The 20,068-nt window shown below is 42.4% G+C and overlaps 1 protein-coding gene across 1 annotated transcript in view; it reads right to left on the bottom strand.

Annotated features, from left to right (window-relative positions):
* Window positions 1-20,009, bottom strand: part of CFAP44 (cilia and flagella associated protein 44) — an 86,027-nt gene extending 66,018 nt beyond the window's left edge. The window contains exons 1-8 of the mRNA XM_084843124.1: window positions 19,592-20,009; window positions 15,382-15,462; window positions 7,896-7,961; window positions 5,075-5,255; window positions 3,682-3,844; window positions 2,930-3,032; window positions 1,351-1,567; window positions 194-308 (exon numbers count right to left, since the gene is read on the bottom strand). Of these exons, the coding sequence (XP_084699250.1) occupies window positions 194-308; window positions 1,351-1,567; window positions 2,930-3,032; window positions 3,682-3,844; window positions 5,075-5,255; window positions 7,896-7,961; window positions 15,382-15,462; window positions 19,592-19,631 (966 nt within the window). The 5' untranslated portion in view covers window positions 19,632-20,009. The remainder of the gene's footprint in view (window positions 1-193; window positions 309-1,350; window positions 1,568-2,929; window positions 3,033-3,681; window positions 3,845-5,074; window positions 5,256-7,895; window positions 7,962-15,381; window positions 15,463-19,591) is intronic.
* Window positions 20,010-20,068: the final 59 nt, after the last annotated feature.

Genomic DNA, 20,068 nt, shown 5'->3' with positions numbered 1-20,068 from the left:
TTTTTCAAACTTGCTTTAAAACAGAACGCTTTCCTACTGTGCAAACATGAGAATGCTAGCCCCAATTTTTAGCAATAGCAAATACCAGAAATGCTATGCCTTTCCACACAGCAATGCCCTGCCAACTTGGATCAATACTAAGGAGTTCATTTTCTCATCTGGAAAAGTTTGAGGGGGTAGAAATGCTGCTCACCTTCCCATCAGGCAGCTCCACGTATCCTTCAATGTCTGTCAGTGCTGTTTTTCCAAACCTACCCAATGCCCCTTGTAGTTTCAAACCAGTGAAAGTTAGGGCCATCTTCCAAAACCTGGCCACATAAAAATCAAAGTTAGATTCTAAGTATATCTTTTTAACAGAAAGCTTCGGCTATTGGGCGGTATAGAAATGAAATAAATAAATAAACAGAACCTTGTCAACCTTTCATGTGCACTAGATGGCTGTGCTCAGATATAACAGTAAATCATAGTGTAGAGGTATGGGAACGAGCCTGGCCAAGCCTTGGGCACACACACTCCCATCTCCTCCTTCACAGCAGCCACAAGGAGGAGATTGTAAGCTTTTGCTTCTGCTTTCCACTAACCAAGGTTACTCATTTCATCCAAACTGAAAATTGTGGCTAGATTCAACTATGGTTTAGGGAAACAAGCCAGGACCACAAATCACTGTTTGAAATTGGCTTGTTTCCCTAAACCATAGTTAAAACTAAGCTGAATTTGTCTGGATTTGTATGTAAGGAGTAACCATGGTTAGTTGAAAACAGAAGCAAAGACTTCTGATATCTTTCTTGTGGTTGTCCAGAGGACAGGGGGGAACATGCAAGTCCTGAGGCTGAAACACGAAATGTTAAGCCATCATTCACCATTACATGCAAACAAGGCCATATTGTTTCTGGTAACTACAGGCACAATGTATTGCAAATTTATACTTGTCCTGTTTAAATTAATGGGAGTTCAGAGCATTTTACTGTATGCTGGGTTGTGTCCTACTTTTTTTTTTTTTTTTTAGCATAGGTTGACTCCGACATATATAACTTATTTGCCTAATATATTATGATAGATTTTGATCTGGACATTTGATTTCTTTATTTAAAAAATCAAACACTTTGGTTTATTTTAAACATTAGTAGGATAATTTTGCCATGGTTCAGAACGCCTTATATTCATAAGGTTGCCATCTATACACACCAGTTTGTCTTCAGTTGTCATACAAAAAACAGGAAACAGCTCCACTTATTCTGAGCCAGTTTCAGGTAAATCAGGTGTGAAGAAGTCTGTTCCTTCTCCATGTATACCTCCATGGCATTCTAGTTCTCTGAGTTAAAAAAAAAACTCTGCTGGTAGCTGGCTTACTTTATGTGGCCTGAACCAGATGTGGTGAGGTGCTCTTCATTTTCTGGAGAAAAGGTGACTTGATAAACATCTTGTGAAAATGCTTTTGATCTCAATACAATCTTTTCCTGCTTCCAATCCCACACTGTCAACATATAGTCAGGGCTGCTCCCAACAGTGGCTATCAAGGTGCCGGAACGATTAAAGTCAGCAAAGGCATATGCCTCCTCTGTTCCACCTGGAAATAAGGTGAGATAACAAGTTTCTAAATGCGATCAAGAAAATATCCTGCTTTGCCAGCCAATCAGTTAGCATGCATTACTAATTACATATAAAATTTTTGAAGTATAAAATGGTACAAAGCATCCATAAAATTGGGAGCAATTAAGATATCCTATATGAAGATATAACATTAAAAAACAAAGCAAAACACGGTTCACCCACAGAGTCTTGAACCTTTGTAGTAATTATGGCTATGAATCCCAAAGCCTGGATATATATCTATAATCTATATCCATATCTATCTATATGTGCATAGTAAGCATTTCCTTTTTGTCATAGAATCATAGGGTTGGAAGAACAAGACCATCGAGTCCAACCCCCCCGCTCAGTGCAGGAAGCCTGATTCCCAGGCGGTCTCCCATCCAAATACTAACCAGGGCTGACCCCGCTTAGCTTTCGAGATCATATGAGATCGGGTGCATCTTCTTCTTGGTAATATTTGAAGTATAGTCCACAGAGCCTCTTTAATTCATAACTCCTCCTAGTTTTTTTTGTAAATTCATTCAATACAGATTAGAGGTATAACAAGTGGGATCTGCAACAAACAGTTGCAGTATGCTCCTATCCAATATTCTAACTAGGCTTCTATGCCCCTTTCTAGGATAATGCATTCCATTCCCACTCTTCGTCCTCCTCCATTCCTCCCCCAACACTCAGCATGCTGAAACCTCAATGGGCTGTTATTGGGGGCGGGGGGTGGCTTCCTCTAAAAAAAAAAAAAAAGACTTTGGCAAACCTTGGGTTCCTGCGCATGGATAGTGCATTTTGACTCAAAGGAAGAGTTCACTATTAGGATTGGGCTCGAATAATTTCACATTGGATTTTGCTTCACAATGTTTTATCATTATACTGAAAACACATCAAGTGTAAAAGATACTAATGGTCTGTAAAATGCTTGATTTGTTAGCTTTAATGTAAGATTTTTAAACTCAGAAATTAGAAAAAGGAAGCCTACTGAGTTTGATTTACGTTCCATGGTGAAACGCACCTCAGATAATAGACAATAAACCAATTTTGAAGAATGGAGAACTTCTTAATTCTTTGCCCTTCTTTTAATATTTGGCCATTTAACCATACACCCATTTCTTTTTCTCTACCATGATCTCAGAAAAAAAAGCCTGTAGCACATGATTTTGAAAAGAGTAATGTACCTGTTTATTAAGCACTTACCTGCATTTTTGTAAGAGGCTGGCTATTTGCAACAAAGCTTTATCTGTTCATACAAGAAATCTAAAATATAATATTGCTTTCACTTTTGAGATTATTAATTCTTCTGTAGGTATTTGAAATTGTGAAAGGCAACATATATTTTACCTACCTCGTAATATCCTGTATGGCCTTAGGGATGGATACTCGTAGATAATCATATTTGGTTTCCATCCTTTTTCTCCTACTGCAAAGTGTGTTTTATGTGGGTGTGCCTAGTAGAAGCAAAGATGTTTTTCACTTAATCAGCACCAGCATCATCTCTTTTGCATCTCTCCAGTAAAGTACTTACTTAAGGGAGTCAATTTCTATCCCAGTTTTCAATCCAGAGGGATCCCCAAGGCGGCTTACATCAAATATTACAGAAAGCATTGGGGCTCCACGTGTACCTTTTGGGAAAATAGCATAGTTCTGGGGTACCATATCCCCCTTTCTCCAGGAGTTTCAGTGTCCAAGGACAGAGAAAGAGGAGGCTGGCCCAACAGCTGTGCCTCATTATAAACCACACATTGCACAACCATGAAATGGACTGTAGACTGAAGCCACAGTTAGGGGTGCCACTGTCCACTTTGTTGGAGTTTTCCCTAATCCAAATTATTCAGATACCTGTGAACAACAATTAAAGCTAGTAATGTCCTAAAAGGAAGACGTATCAATAGAACAACCTGTTGAGTGTACTGCTATTATAACAATACAAAATTAACTCAAGCCTTGGATAAAGGCAACATACAGCTGCATTGCCTAAAATACGAACCACAGGCCCATTTTTTCAGATACAGAAAGAAAAAGCCTCCCAACAAGTCCTGCATAGTCTTCTGCCAAGGGAGAACTCAAGCAAGAGATCTTACAAGATAAATGCCATACCGTGATGACGCCAATCCCTCCACCACTTGTGCTTCGAAGGTATCTCTGATATTTAAGTTTCAAGTCCAAAAGTACTAGCTGATTGCCAGCTACGTAGAGGAGTGTTTGACTATCCAGCATCTGGATGTTTGACCGTCTAGTGCAGTCATAACCAAAAGAGTGCCTGAGGAACACCTACTAAGGAAAATAAGTGATGCTGTCATCTCGGTTTATTTTATCCATGCAATAATAAAGACACCACTAACAAAACCCAGAGATGGGATGCTAAATACAATACACTGTATCGCAATTATAATTACAAGACTTATTTTAAAGTTACAGTCAATTGCAAGGAGCAATTGAGAAGGTTTTTTAATATGAGAATATATATAAGTAGCCAATCCATCCTTTTTTAAACAAAATTCTTGGTCAATTTTATTACCACTGCAGATCTTCACAGCATTAAAACACTATGTAATTCCTCATTTCTTTCTGTTAAAGAAAATACAAAGGGAATGGATTCTTTCCATAGCAACTGAGAGTCAGAACCAGGCTTAGTTTTTCTGCAAATCTGCTGAGAAATATTGAATCATGAGGTCTAATGGAAAATATCCTATGTAACTGACAGTGCCTGGAGACAGTTACAGCCTCCAGTTGAAATCGGAAACAGTTTGATAAGAGATTTCACAGTGTTCACATTGACTTTTGCCCCACAGTCGTCTTTGGACAAACAGAGATGCAATACAAAAACCTGTAAAAGCTGTTTGAGTAGAGGCAAAAATGGAAACAGTATACATACCAAGAGCAGTGATCCTTCTTTCCAATCCCCTTCAATACCCTGAAAAAACTATTGTCCAACTCCAGTCAGTCATAACTTCTTCTCTGTTCCATGCTACTACTGAGATTTGCAATTAATGTTGTTATTTCTCATGTGCCACGGTAGTCACTGACTTATATGAAGAGGCTTGTGCCTCTTTTTAAAAAGGCATTCAGATTTTTTTTAATGGTTGCAGTTTGTGCAAGGAAGGAACATAACTGCATCCCATGTTCTGTCTCTGTATGCTCTCCACTTCTGGGTTTTCTGTTGATAATTCTTGTATCTCATTAAAGAGGTTCTCAGACCAGCATACATGGATTTTCCTTGCCTTTTATCCACACAACACTCCTGTGAAGTAGGTGGCCAAAGGCCACCCAGTCAATTCCAGGGCCAAGCCCAGGCTTCTTCTGCCCAAATCCAACACTCTATTTATTACACACATAATACAAGTAACCCATTTCCATCCCAACTCCTAACATTATTCCATTGAACGTATTTCTAATACAGAATTTTTTTGCTGGTTTAAGTCATGCCTTACTGAGTCTATAAAAGGAAACTCAAATCTGAAATGCATGCAGCATTGGCAAAAGCGGATACATGAGAGTGAGGATGTTAAGTGGTATGCCAGAATCTGGAGTCACATATGGGAAGGAGCACAACTCTTCATAGTTATAGTAGAAGCTTTCAGAAATTTTCTTCTCTATTACTACTTTTTTCTTCTTCTTCACTGGTTCTTGAGGCTTTTCAGGTTCTGGTGGCGGCTCTTCCTCCTCCTCCTCTGGATTAAAAAAAAAATCAGCATAAAGAAGGGCATATACTCTTCAGACAGATGAGGAGAGGGCCTTTTTGGTGGTTGCACCTAGGCTCTGGAATTCCCTTCCAAGGGAGACCTTCTGGAAGTTGGTGAAGACTTTCAGTGGATAATTTACTTGCTGTTTTAATTAGTCTCTGTTTTTTAAATATTTAATCTTTTTTCAATGCTGTCTATTGTGTTTTTCTGCTCCTGTTTTGGGGCAGTATCCTATACTGCTCCTGTTTTGGGGCAGTATCCTATACTGCTGCTGAGCCTCTGCTACTTCTGTTGCAGATGCAGAACGGACCGCTAGTGCAACAGGAACTAGCGGTTCCATAAATAACCCAAGAGACAAGCAGCAGAGCTTCCCTCTGTGAACTCTGCTGACCTGCCCCATTCTGGAAACAAGCATTACCACTTGTTTCTGATTATTTCTGGAACTGCTAGTTCCTCTTGCACTTGCAGCTGGTTCTGCTAGCACACAGGCAATGTGTGATACTGTGATATTCTGTTATGGAGGGATGTTTTTGATTGTTAAATATTTATCAATTATCGTGAGCCATCTAGAACTCTTCGGAGAATAGGCAAGATATAAATGTTTTAAAATAAATCTTGGAATTTTGTGACTAATTACAAGTGCTGCATTTGCTTTGTTTCTCTCCAACAGAACAGTACTAGGTAGAACGGTTCTGGCATGGGAGCCAGGACAATGGAAATCTGAACAGTGTAATGATATATCATAACTTAGGGCACAATCCTATTCGGATCGTTCCCTCCGTGCTTCTCCTGCCCTGCATTTTCGGCTAGACAGCTGATATTGGCTGTCTAGCTGTGGGAGGGTGGAGCCGGGGAGGAGGCTGCCGTATGACACACAGGATGTGTCGTACCAGCATTTCCGCCCTCCCTGCCCCAGAACACCCTGTTTTGGCCGCTCTGCCCTTCTCTTGCGAGTGCGGAGCATGGGGCTGTTCCACACTGCCTGCGAGGCAGCGCGGAAGGGAGGTAAGGTTGGTTCTCCGGAAAACCAGATATCCTATGGCCCTCTAGCTGCTTACTAGCTGCCATAGGATTGCTCCCTCCGTGCCTTTAAGCTATAATATGTCCCATTCTCTAAAATCATGAGTATAAAGCAATTCCAGAAAGAGAATAAATATTTTATTTATGTATTAATTTAAAGTATTTCTATGCCCCATTTCAGGGCAGTTTACAAGGCAGCATGCAATACTGAAATTCATATAATAAATAACCAATACAACAATAAGGCAACAAACAGTCATAAAACAAAAGACACCAGTAATAAAACATAACTAAAAACCTAGAACATAATTGCAGGTACACAGAGCAACAGTCCAGTAAAACACAGTGAGGGGAAAGCCAGAGTAAATAAATAGGTCTTCAGGGCCTTCCTAACAGCTGCGATGATGGGTCCTAATGGACCCCCGATGGCAACCGATGGCACAGGTGTGGGGCCACTATGGAAAAGGCCCTCTCTCATGTACATGCCCACCTAACTGCCCTTAAAGATGCAGAAGTAAGAAGGGCCTCTGTTGTTGATGATAAAGTATGGGCAGGCTGATATGGGTGAAGGTGGTCCTTCAAGTAATTTGGTCAGAAACTGTTTTAGGCTTTAGAGTTCAAAAACAGCACTTTAAACTGGGCTCAGAAACAAACAATGCTTTTGTGGTTTTAGCAGGTAGAGTAGGTAGAGGGAAGGGTGGCAAGGTCTGATCTGCCAAATGGTTGAGTAGGATTTCAGCTGAAAGACTGTTCTGAGCTCAGGTGCCTGGAACAGAGCTCACTGGTGTAAAGGGAGAGAATAGGCACCTAAGAGGACTGCTGTGGACTGTAGCATCAGTGGATCTGAACTGCATCCAGGTATCAACCTGGCCAACAATAGGCAAGGTCTGATTATCACAAAACTTGCAAAGAAGGACACAGATGATGCCAGGAGATGACATGGGGTAAGGTTATCAAAAGGAGTGTAAATAGCAGGAATGCAGCTGTGTAAGAAGCTTACACCACAATCCTATGCATGTTTATTCAGAGTAAGCCTCAGTGGGGCTTACCCACAGATAAATGTTTGTAGGATTGTAGCCTTAGGCCATAGGAGGCATTCTGAGTCCATGTCAAGAAGAGCCAGTAGTACAACTGTCCTTCCAATCTGTGATCAGACCCCAAAGGCTATGAGCTAGCTATAACTCTACACCTCCATTAGTTTTATAGTGATAAGAGGATAATTCTCAAATCCTAGTCTGACTTACTTTAGTTGAGAAAGCGGATGTAGGTTTCATATGGATAACATTGCCCAGTGACCCAATCTTATGTGTTGCAGTTCAAGCTTATCAGCTAATAGGTTCAGGCTTAAGGGTCCAAATGACTGCACAAGCACAATCAGTGACCTCGCAGCCAGAGCCACAGTGGTCAATTTTTAAACAAGTAGGTTCTGGGGTTTAAACCCACCTGTAAACAATACCCTGTTACCAGGAATCCCAGCCCCACAAATCCCAGAAGTTAGTTCCATACTTAAACTTATGTAATGAGAATAACTGCTCAAAAGATGTGAAGAAGAGAGACGTTGATTTAAATATATGTGTCCCAAGCCCATAGATTGTCGGTAATACTCACCCTCACTGTCAGAGCTCCCCTCATCCTCTTCATCTAGCTTTTCTCCTTCCTTACCCGCAGTAGATTCTTGCAAACAAGAAAACAAGAGAATTATGTTAACTTCCTCTCCACTTCCCTTAAATATAGATGCTAAATGTTCTACCTGTTTCCCTTGAAAGAAATATTAATGTAAATAAGTGATTCAGGGAGTCATCCTATGTGGACAATGGTCGCCGCCGAGCCCAGGGGCGACCGCCTATCCAGTGCAGGGTGGGAGGAGTGGTGAGGAATAGATCTCCTCACTCCCCCCGCCCTGCTTTTGTGGCTAGACAGCCAATTTCGGCTATCTAACTGCAGGACCTTGGGATGCAGGAAGCGGCAGCTGGGCAACACATTGTTGTTGTTGTTCAGTCGTTCAGTCGTGTCCGACTCTTCGTGACCCCATGGACCATAGCACGCCAGGCCTTCCTGTCCTGCACTCTCTCCCGGAGCGTGCTCAAGTTCATATTCATTGCATCCGTGATGCTATCTAGCCATCTCATCCTCTGCCGTCCCCTTCTCCTTTTGCCTTCAGTCTTTCCCAGCATCAGGGTCTTTTCCAGGGAGTTTTCTCTTCGCATTAGGTGGCCAAAATACTGGAGCTTCAGCTTCAGTATCTGTCCTTCCAATGAGCACTCAGGGTTGATTTCCTTTAGGATGGACTGATTTGACCTCCTTGCAGTCCAGGGGACTCGTAAGAGTCTTCTCCAGCACCACAGTTCGAAAGCATCAATTCTTCGGCGCTCAGCCTTCCTTATAGTCCAGCTCTCACAGCCATACATTACTACTGGGAAAACCATAGCTTTGATTAGACGGACCTTTGTCGGCAAGGTGATGTCTCTGCTTCTTACTATGCTGTCTAGGTTGGCCATAGCTTTCCTCCCAAGGAGCAAGCGTCTTTTAATTTCATGGCTACAGTCACCGTCTGCGGTGATCTTGGAGCCCAAGAAAGTAAAATCTGTCACTGCTTCCATTTCTTCCCCTTCTATATGCCAGGAAGTGATAGGGCCAGATGACATGATCTTAGTTTTTTTAATGTTGAGTTTCAAACCAGCTTTTGCACTCTCCTCTTTCACCCTCAACAAGAGGCTCTTGAGATCCTCTTCGCTTTCTGCCATTAGGGTGGTATCGTCTGCATATCGGAGGTTGTTGATAATTCTCCCGGCAATCTTAATTCCGACCTCTGATTCATCCAACCCGGCATTTCTCATGATGTACTCTGCATATAAGTTAAATAAGCAGGGTGACAATATGCAGCCTTGTCGTACTCCTTTCCCAATTTTGAACCAATTGGTTGTTCCATGTCTGGTTCTTACTGTTGCTTCTTGACCCTCGTACAGGTTTCTCAGGAGACGGGTAAGGTGGTCTGGTACTCCCATCACTTTCAGAATTTGCCACAGTTTGTTGTGATCCACACAATCAAAGGCTTTAGCGTAGTCAATGAAGCAGAAATAGACGTTTTTCTGGAATTCTCTTGCTTTCTCCATGATGCAGCGAATGTTGGCGATTTGATCTCTAGTTCCTCTGCCTCTTCTAAACCCAGCTTGTACTTCCGGTAGTTCTCGGTTCGCATACTGCTGAAGCCTAGCTTGTAGGATTTTGAGCATCACCTTGCTGGCATGTGAAATGAGCGCAATTGTGCGGTAGTTGGAACACTCTTTGGCGTTGCCCTTCTTTGGAATTGGAATGTAAACTGACCTTTTCCAGTCTTGTGGCCACTGTTGAGTGTTCCAGATTTGTTGGCATATTGAATGCAGCACTTTAACAGCATCATCTTTTAGGATTTTAAATAGCTCGGCTGGAATACTGTCATCTCCGCTAGCTTTGTTGTTACTAATGCTTCCTAAGGCCCACTTGACTTCACTCTCGAGGATGTCCGGCTCAAGTTCAGTGACCGCACTATCATGGCTATCAGGGACATTCAGATCTTTCCTGTATAGTTCTTCTGTGTATTCTTGCCACCTCTTCTTAATCTCATCTGCTTCTGTTAGGTCCCTGCCTTCTTTGTCCTTTATCATGCCCGTCTTTGCACAAAACGTTCCCTTGAGATCTCCAATTTTCTTGAAGAGATCTCTAGTCTTTCCCATTCTGTTGTTTTCCTCGATTTCTTTGCATTGTTCATTTAAGAAGGCCTTCTTGTCTCTCCTTGCTATTCTCTGGAACTCTGCATTCAGTTGGGTATATCTTCCCCTTTCTCCCTTGCTTTTCGCTTCCCTTCTTTCCTCAGCTACTTGTAAAGCCTCATCAGACAGCCACTTGGCTTTCTTGCATTTCTTTTTCTTTGGGACGGATTTCGTTGCTGCCTCCTGAACAATGTTACGGACCTCCGTCCATAGTTCCTCAGGCACTCTGTCTATCAGGTCTAATCCCTGAAATCTATTCCTCACCTCCACTGTATATTCAGAAGGGATATGACTGAGGTCATACCTGAACGGTTTAGTGGTTTTCCCGACATTCTTCAATTTAAGCCGAAATTTTGCAAGAAGCAGCTCATGATCTGAGCCACAGTCAGCTCCAGGTCTTGTTTTTACTGACTGTATGGAGCTTCTCCATCTTTGGCTGCAAAGGACATAATCAATCTGATTTCGATATTGACCATCTGGTGACGTCCATGTGTAGAGTCGCCTCTTATGCTGTTGGAAAAGAGTGTTTGCTATGATCAGCATGTTCTCTTGGCAAAACTCTATTAGCTTTTGTCCTGCTTCATTTGGTACACCAAGGCCATGCCTGCCTGTTATCCCGGTGATTTCTTGACTTCCTACTTTAGCATTCCAATCCCCTATGATGAAGAGGACATCTTTTTTGGGTGTTAGTTCTAGAAGGTGTTGTAGGTCTTCATAGAACCGATCAACCTCAGCTTCTTCGGCCTCAGTGGTTGGGGCATAGACTTGAATTACTGTGATGTTGAATGGTTTGCCTTGGATTCGTACTGAGATCATTCTACCATTTTTAAGATTGTACCCCAGTACTGCTTTTCCCACCCTTTTGTTGACGATGAGTGCTACTCCATTTCTTCTAAGGGATTCTTGCCCACAATAGTAGATATGATGGTCACCTGAATTAAATTCGCCCATGCCTGTCCATTTTAGTTCGCTGATTCCCAAGATGTCGATGTTCAATCTTGCCATCTCATGTTTGACCACCTCCAGCTTACCTTGATTCATTGATCTGACATTCCAGGTTCCTAAACAATATTGTTCTTTACAGCATCGGATTTTCTTTTCACCACCAGACACATCCACAGCTGAGTGTCCTTTCGGGTTTGGCCCAGCCGCTTCACTCTTTCTGGCGCTACTTGGAAATACCCTCTGCTCTTCCCCAGTAGCATATTGGACACCTTCCGACCTGAGGGGCTCATCTTCCGGCGTCATATCTTTTAGCCTTGTGATACGTTCCATGGGGTTTTCTTGGCAAGAATACTGGAGTGGGTTGCCATTTCCTTCTCCAGTGGACCACATTTTGTCAGAACCCTCTGCCATGACCTGTCCGTCTTGGGTGGCCCTGCACGGCATAGCTTATGGCTTCACTGAGTTACGCAAGCCCCTTCGCCACAACAAGGCAGTGATCCATGAAGGGGTGGGCAACACATAGGATGTGTCATACCGGCATTTCCGACCTCCCCGCCCTGGCCTGCCCCCAGGAACGTCCCATTTTTGCTGCTCCGTGCTGCTCTTATGAGAGCAGAGCACAGGGCTGATCTGTGTTGCCTATGAAGTGGCGTGGGAAGGGGTGGGGGTCAGGTCTCCGGGAACCGACCTCGGAGCATGGGCTCAGCGGTCAGTTCCCAGGAACTGACCTATCCTATGGCCGTCTAGCTGCTGACTAGCAGTCATAAGATTGCGCCCTTATTGACACAGGAAGAGACACACATACCCCAGAGCAAAAGATTACATTATAAGATGCAGTGGATGATAATACACACTATGCTGACAAAACTCTTAGCATGGGATGCCTATAACATGCACAGGGCTGAGAAACCCAAATCAAATTCTGGCCTCATTTGTCTTAAGAAAATATTTGTACCTTAGTTTCCATTCTTTAAAAAAAATGGCACAAACTTTATCATGTACTCGAGCAGCTGCCAGCTCCTTGGCTTTGGACATGGATGATAAACATCCTGGCTAAACCAGATACATTTATAATTGATTCTCAATCAACTGAGGCACAGTTCAAAAGGACCCCCTCCTGGCTGCCCCCAAGGACATATTCACATAGAGGACTACAGCAAGTAAACTGTAGGACCCATAGATATAGCTGGCAATGATTCACATTATTGCAACAGTGCCTTTTTCAATGGCTATGAACACACAGCACCAGCACTGCAGCTCTATCCACCAATTCACATACTATGCTATAGCAGCTCTAGAGCTTGAAGCAAATGAATTCCCAAGGACAGTCAGCACATACCATAGACATATTTGTATGTTTCATGTCACTTTTTTAAAAGTGTATGGTATTTTTAGAAGAAGATTTGAAGAGGACATTTGCAGGGGAGGCTGGTGGCTCCAATTTCAGTAGGGTAGAGATTCCATTCTGGGATTTAGTTACAATCAGCCAGAAGTCTAAAGAAACTATCCAAGGTGCTGGACCCATTTGGGGGATGGGGTTCAGCACCTTGGATAGCTCCTTTAGATTTCAGGCTCGTTGTAACTAAAACCCAGAGTAGAATCTTCACCCCACTGGAATTGGAGCCACCAGCCTCCCCTGGACATTTGGAGGGAAGGCAGAAAGTCAGCATGGTGAAGGCTCACTCAGCACGCTGAATAGATGGGTGGCCATTCAAGAGACCAGTTCTGCACCAGGAAGGAGACCAGACATGAGTGCCATCAAGATCCTACACGACTGTGACTTAACCCGCTCTTCATCCACTAGGTAATGTCATCAAATCCAGCCTAACAGAGCAATCTTTTTTTTAATCTATTTTTATTTTATTTTTACAAATAAAATAAACACTACCAACAATATAATCAGTTATAAATCTTCAGTTTCCAACATTACAGTATTCTAAAAAAAGAAAAGAAAGGGAGGATAGCAAAAGAAGGGGGGGGGGGAGAAAAAAGAAAAAACAGAATTATATTAAACTTCAATAAAGACAAACCAAATATCCAAACAGTCTTCTAGCACAGAAATAGAAGTAAACAATCCATTTCCATTAGCCATAAATTACTATTCAGTTAACACATATTAATAAACATTAAAGGTTTAACCAGCAAGGAACAGCAACAACAATAATCCCATAGTGATATTAATAGTGATAATACTAATAAAAAGGTGGGGGGAGAGAAGTTTAAGAGAAAGAAAAAAACAGGAACAAATCATTTGTATATTTTAAGCAGTATCATATCTAAAAATAGATTTATATGTGTACTCACACATATACACACAAATATGTACTTCATTACAATATAACATAAAAACGAGGAGAGAGAAGGGAAAAAAATGCAAACATTTATCTTTGGCCTACTGCCTGACCAGTTATCAGCTAAAACCCAAACAACACTTCAAAAGAACAGTAAAAATGGCTAAGTTCCAACTCCAGAGGCTGAGAGAGTTGGTTCCCTGAATATAATTTTAATACCAATTAAAAATGTTTCTGCAGCGTCAGGATCCAAGAATATCTTCATCTGATCTTCAAAAAGAACACAAAATGTAGCCGGATATTTAATATGATACTGCAGGTTAATGTGCTTTGCCAAACCTCTTGCCTTGGCAACTTGCCTTCTTCTGTCAGCCATTTCTTTAGTATAATCATGAAAGAGCATAATCATATCATTTGCTGGTCCCCACAGAGCTCACCTCGTTCTCTTGCCAAACGCATAGGGTAGTTTTTTTGTGGAGACTCATGAAAACTGAACAATAACAGTCCCAGAAGTCCCTTTAGTGCCACGCCTTGAACCAGGAACACAATAGGCATGCTCAATATCAAGTAAGAAATCAGATGGCAAAGCAAATAGCTCATGCAAAAGTTTATCCATAAATTCCGCCAAGCCTATATCATTAACCACGTCTTTAATACCAAGGATTGGCCTAACAGAGCAATCTTAAGCCTGGCTCAAGAGCAAATGAAAGGGGTGGGAGTGCCCCCCCACCAAGAGAGAGGATCTCCACCAGCAGGGTGGCACATTCAGCCTCAAGGGGAAAAAAAATACATGGGGTAAAAAACCCGCCCCACACCTCCTGCCCTGGGTGCAGCAAGCCAGCAGGGCTTTGGAAATGGCCAATCGTGCGCCACATAATTCTCCATCCCACCCCACTTGGGATTGCTCTGTAAAGTGTGTGTTTTTTTAAAAACCCCAACATGCTTTCCAAATCTATCTCCACTGTAGCTGATGTAATTACTAGCCTTTTTCCATGACTGCTCTCTGTTTTATATGGGGTTTTGTTGGGATTGCTGGTACAGGTAAAAGAAAGTTGGTTCACAATCTGGCATTCTTTATATTTCTTGGCTGAAGAATGTTCTTCTACATCTTATTGGAAATATTGTGCCACCCCTTTCCTCACTGGGATTCTGCATTATGATGCTACCTGAAAATCCAGAGGGTTCATAATATGTTCAACCGAATCCAAGTGTAATAGCCCCAGTATTCTAAGCAGCTGTGCTTATACCTAATCAGATAAACATCTTTTATTTTTTTCATTTTATTTTGATTTTTGCTTTGAATACTTAAGAGTTCCATGGAACTTAAAGTTTATGTACAGGTTTTTGAACATTAATTGGTCTAAGAAAGGCAGTACTGCCCATCCATACACATTTGCTCTGAGTTTTTTGTGCTATTTTGTTAAATCGTAACAGAAGCTGTATATGTACACACAAACACATTAGGCTAATCCTGCCCCCGAATACAAGGTCAAGTACTGGTATAACAAGATGCTACTAGAGTAGAAGGGTAGCAAGTCACACACACAGCTATAGATAAATACACAAAAGTAGTGCCAGTCCTCTGAATCTGAAAGTGTAGAAATATGTTATTGTAACATGTTATAAAGCAAAGGCTGAAATGCATCAATACGTTGAACCACAGTTTATAAAAATCTGAAAAAACTGAAAACATCAAAGGACACCTATTTTGCAATATTGGAGACTTCAATTAAATAACCAGAAGTGCATTTTAACTGAGTGTTCTGTTACTAGAGTATTCTGTTTTTAAAAACAATGGTATTTAATGGCCTTGAAACATAATGGGAATTCAGCTCTTTTGGGCCCATCTCAAAGGCTGATTCTGAGTACAGATACAGTGTAAACACGAATTTTAACAAGAGGAGCCTACCCTTTGACACCTGAACACTGAACAGTAAAAACACAGAACAACCTCTAAAAGTTGTTTTGCTTCAAAGCACAGAAGCAAAACTGTGCTTTTGCTACAGTAATAGACACTGTATGTCTATCATGAGTATATCTTTACGTTCCATAGCAAATGTCACCTAAAGTAGCATTATGATTAAAGTCTGTATGAATCTGTATGCTTACCATCAGCTATCTTCTTTGCTTCTTCCTTCTGTCCCTCTGAAGCTGATGCTCCCTTTCCTTCTTCTGATCGTTCATTCTGATCTGCAGACAAAATCACAAGGTATGGTTAGATCTTCTGATAGGAAGTATTTAGGCAACATAATACATACTTTTCCACCTTCAATTCTGTAGCTATTCCAAGGTAGTTTAGAAATACATAAGAACATAGGAAGAGCCATGCTGGATCAGACCAAGGGTCCATCTAGTCCAGCATTCTGTTCACACAGTGGCCAACCAGCTCTTGACCAAGAAACCACAAGCAGAACACCCCCCATCCATGTTCCCCAGCAACTGGTGTGCACAGGCTCACTGCTTCTGGTACTGGTGGTAGCACATAGCCCTCAAGCCTAGTAGCCATTGATAGACTTCTCCTCCAGGAATTTGTCTAACCGAGTTTTAAAGCCATCCAAGTTGGTGGCCATCATTACATCTTGATGGTATATAAATCTGTCATCTTATCATGCATGTACTGCTTGTCGGCAGTGTTAATGCAGAGCCTTTTAAAATCAGTCCTCAATAAAATTCAGTGGAATTTTTCAGGCGACATAAAAACTAGTGTAACTAGCACTTTCATGCACAAGATCTAAAATTCTATAGAAAAAACACTCCAAGTTCTGTGACCAGAAAACCAAATTTCTAATAAATGGAATAGTCTCTTAATTTGCATATATTAATATGGATGCTTTAGGGAGCAGTCCTATGGCCACTAGTCAGCAGCTAGATAGCCATAGGATAGGTCGGTTTCCAGGAACCAACCTCAGAGCCTTGTAGGCAGTGCGGATTGGCCCGGTGCTCTGCGCTTGTAAGAGCAGCATGGAGCAGCGAAAATGGGGTGTTCCCGGGGGTGGGCTAGGGTGGGGAGGTCGGAAATGCCGGCACGACACATCCTATGTGTCATCCAGCCGCTGTTTCCTGCGCTCCAAGGTCCCACAGCTAGACGGCCGAAACTGGCTGTCTAGCCGCAAAAGCCAGGTGGGGGGAGCGAGGAGGAGATTCGTTCCTCACCACTCCTCACTGGATAGGCGGTCACCCCTGGGCTCAGAGGCGACCATGGATCCAGATAGGATTGCTCCCTTAATAATGCATGTAATTGTCATCATTTCCATATTTTACTCTAGCTGCATATTTTGCATTTTAAATATGTAGATCCATTGTCATTTAAAAAAAAAATACATTTCCTTCCGATCTTTGAGTATCAGAGAAATTCCCTATTCCTACAAAGATTAATCTGTTTATCACATCAGAAACTTTACAGAGGAAATACTGAGAGCAGGTTGCAGTTATGCATTAACTTAGAGTAAAATAGTACTGCCAGATTTCATAGAACTGCAAATACAAAACTATAAAATGAGTTTCTACTTAGACAATAAAGCAGTGTAAACTAGAAAGTTTCAGATAACTCAAAAGTTGCCAGAACTATGCCATGAAAGTAATGCAGGTCTGCTTCATCTCTCACAGCAGCTCTTAAACTTTGTGGTATTACAGGTAATTATTCTGGTGACATTATTTTGCGGGATACTGCATTTTCTTACTTTGGAGCAAAAATATTTGAAAGGTTTCTAAACAAGAAATGAACTGCTGCATTCTGTGATTACAATGCAATAAAACTATGTGCGTGTGGACCGAGCCAGGGATTTCTCTGGAGTCTCCTCTGCAGCTACCTGGACAGCTGAAGAGGCAAGTTTCCATTCAGTTTAAATAACATTTACATCCCAATCCTATCCATGTTTCCTTAAAAGTAACCCTCATTGATTCCGTGGGATTTATTCCCTAGTAAGTGCATTTAGGACTGCAGCCATAATAAGGTGCTACAAGCCCGTCTGTTGTTCTTGCTGAAACACCCAGCTACCTCTCTCTGAAGCCCTAAATTGGCAGTTGGATTCTTGCCAGAATGCACAGAAACGTCAAAGAAACCTCTGACTCTTCAGTATTGTATTATTTTCATCATAATCTTGAAGACCAAAGTACACCAAGGACTACATACAAATGATCTATATGTCACCTACTCTAGACATATTCATCTTAGACGCTTGAAGTTTCACTTCTTCCCACATATACTTACACAGACCTTAAGATCATCTTATGGAATACCCTCCCCAGAGAGGCTCACCTGACACCTACGCTGTGCTCCTTTTGGCACCGAGGCTTTCTCATCTTAAAATCTTTTAGGACGCAATCCTATGGGGATAGGCAGCTACCTCTGAACTTGGAGGCGAGTGCCTATCCAACGCAGGGCAGGAGAAGCACGGAGGTGATTGTTCCCTACATGCTTCTCCTGCCCTGCATTTGCAGCTGTCTAGCCGTGGGAAGGTGGAACGGGGGAGGAGGCTGCCGTATGACACATAGCATGTATCGTACCAGCATTTCCGCCTTCCCCACCCCGGAACGCCCCCCAGAACACCCCATTTTGGCCACTCTGTGCTCCTCTCCCGAGCGTTGTAAGGCAGCGCGGAAGGGGGGGAAGGTTGATTCTCCGGGAACCAACCTCAGAGTGCGGGCTCCAAGGTCAGTTCTCAGAAAACCACATATCCTATGGCTGTCTAGCCGCTGACTAGCGGCCATAGGATTGCTCCCCCCATGACTCACACATCTTTTGATATTTGGGTTTTTTTTAAGATCTATGTTGTTTTTGGTGCTGCTATGAGTTTTGTTATATTGATTTTAACTTTTGCTGCTGGTTTTATACTGTATTAAATTGTATGGTTTTATTTTTGTATTTACTTTGATTGAAAGCTGCTGAGAGAACTTTTGTTGCGAAATACATACATAAAAGCCGAATGATTGATTATTAATGTTGTCATTACTAGAAAAAGGCTGGAGCACTCAAGTTTGGCTAGCACTTGTGGGAAGCACATCCTAGGACAACAGATAGGGTTATTTTTAACAGATCCCTCCAACAAAATTGCAAGTAGCGGTCTTGGTCCATTGGAGAAAATCCAAAAGTAACAGCCACGCAATAATACATTAATAGACAGGTAGGCAAACCACACCCATGCGCTTACGCAACACTTCACTTTCCATGTAGCCTGCAAAGCTCCAGGGAAAAGACCACTGTTTTGGGCCGGGGCAGCAATCTTGATTAGGATCACTTGGGCAGGGAGACTTTAATGTCTTTCCCTCCCAGCCATCTTGACTGGATCGTGGAGTGTGGCAGAGAGAAGCTGTAACCTCCCCCAGCCATCCCAATGCTGTCAAGATTGCTGTTTCCCCATAGGGTGGGCAATGTGTCTTCTTTTTATAGAGTTCAGTCCTCTGTTTGAAGAGCTACCAGAGGACTGTCCTCTATTTGAAGGGCTGTCCAGTCCAAGTCCAGTTTAAAGATAAAGAACCATCAGAAGGAAGAGCTGGACCTTGACATTCTCCATCAACAGCACCTGGTCATACAAAGGCACACAAGTCACCCAGTCACAGCCTTTACACTGTGGTGAGATGTACAGTATTTCTATTTAAATTAGAATAATTATTTCTAAATTGGCATCTATAGGTATAAATTAGCATATGCAAATGCTATGCAAAGTGGCCATCCTCTTTTGTGGTGATGCATGCCCTCTTTTTGGCAATTCACAAGCGGCCACCCTACCTGTCACTAACAGTGTGCGTGCACACGAGTATGTGTGTAATCTGCTACCAGCACCGCATAACAGTCTTCAGGGCCAAAACAATGCCCACTCCTGCACTAATAACAGAACATCTTTATAAAAAAGATAATAATATATAAAAGTGTCCTTCAACACGGATGTTAAACAAAGGAGTGGGGTGCCTACGTTGCGGCTAGCTGGGAATGGCGGAACTGCCGATTGGGGCTGTTCCATCACGCTCAGCAATATCTTTTTGTTCTCTCCGTTTCCTCCCACCCCCCTTTTAACACCCAATTTGATGAAGAGTTCTGGTGACCTCGAAAGCTTGCGCACCACCGTGGGAGGTTTCCGCTCAGCCGTCCCAACCTGGCACCCCCCCAGATGTGTTGGACTGCAACTCCCATCGTCACCAGAATCATGGGACTTGCAGTCCAACACATCTGGAGGGCGCCAGGTTGGGGAAGGCTGTTTGGATTAGTAGGTATTTCGCGAAACTTTCCCTAACAGGGAGTAACCAATGCAACCCGTACTGGGGTATTGTTAACGCTACTGAGAGAAAGGGGACGCCGAGAGGGGCGGGCGGAGAGTGTTACCTTCTGCATCTTTCCCCTCGTGCTCCCCCTTCGGCTCCATTGCGGGTTTACGCCGGTTGCTGAGCAACCAAATTCAAGGCACGCAGAGATATCTGGGAAGTTGAGTTCGAAAACTGGTGTGCCTTAGGGCGCCTGCGCAGGGTTGTGTTTTTTGTTTTTTTTTAAAGAAAGCGTCCAAGGTTGAGTTGCGGGTTAATCCCTGTTGTTCTCTGTTATACAGCAACTCTTTCCCGCCGTACTGGTTACGTTCTTGTATGCGCTGTTTGCACAAAGGTTTCAAAGTTGTAAAATTTTAAAGGTATTCTAAAGGGGAAGGGAAGAGAAGAAGCTATTTATTTGCCTGGGTTTGCAGTTGCAATTGGTAGGTGTTTGAGGAATGAGCGGTAAGCAGCGAGAAAGCATCATTTTTTATTTCACTGTAAATTGTTTTTTAGGCCTCTTTTAAGGGTAGAACCAGTTTGCACGCGGAGGCTGGTT

The sequence above is a fragment of the Heloderma suspectum genome, chromosome 3 (genome assembly GCF_057233095.1).
Source record: "Heloderma suspectum isolate Gila_16-S chromosome 3, 16-S_ref, whole genome shotgun sequence".
Lineage (NCBI taxonomy): Eukaryota > Metazoa > Chordata > Lepidosauria > Squamata > Helodermatidae > Heloderma > Heloderma suspectum.
The sequence above is the reverse complement of the archived record's forward strand: the minus strand, read 5'-3'. Positions and strand labels throughout refer to the sequence as shown.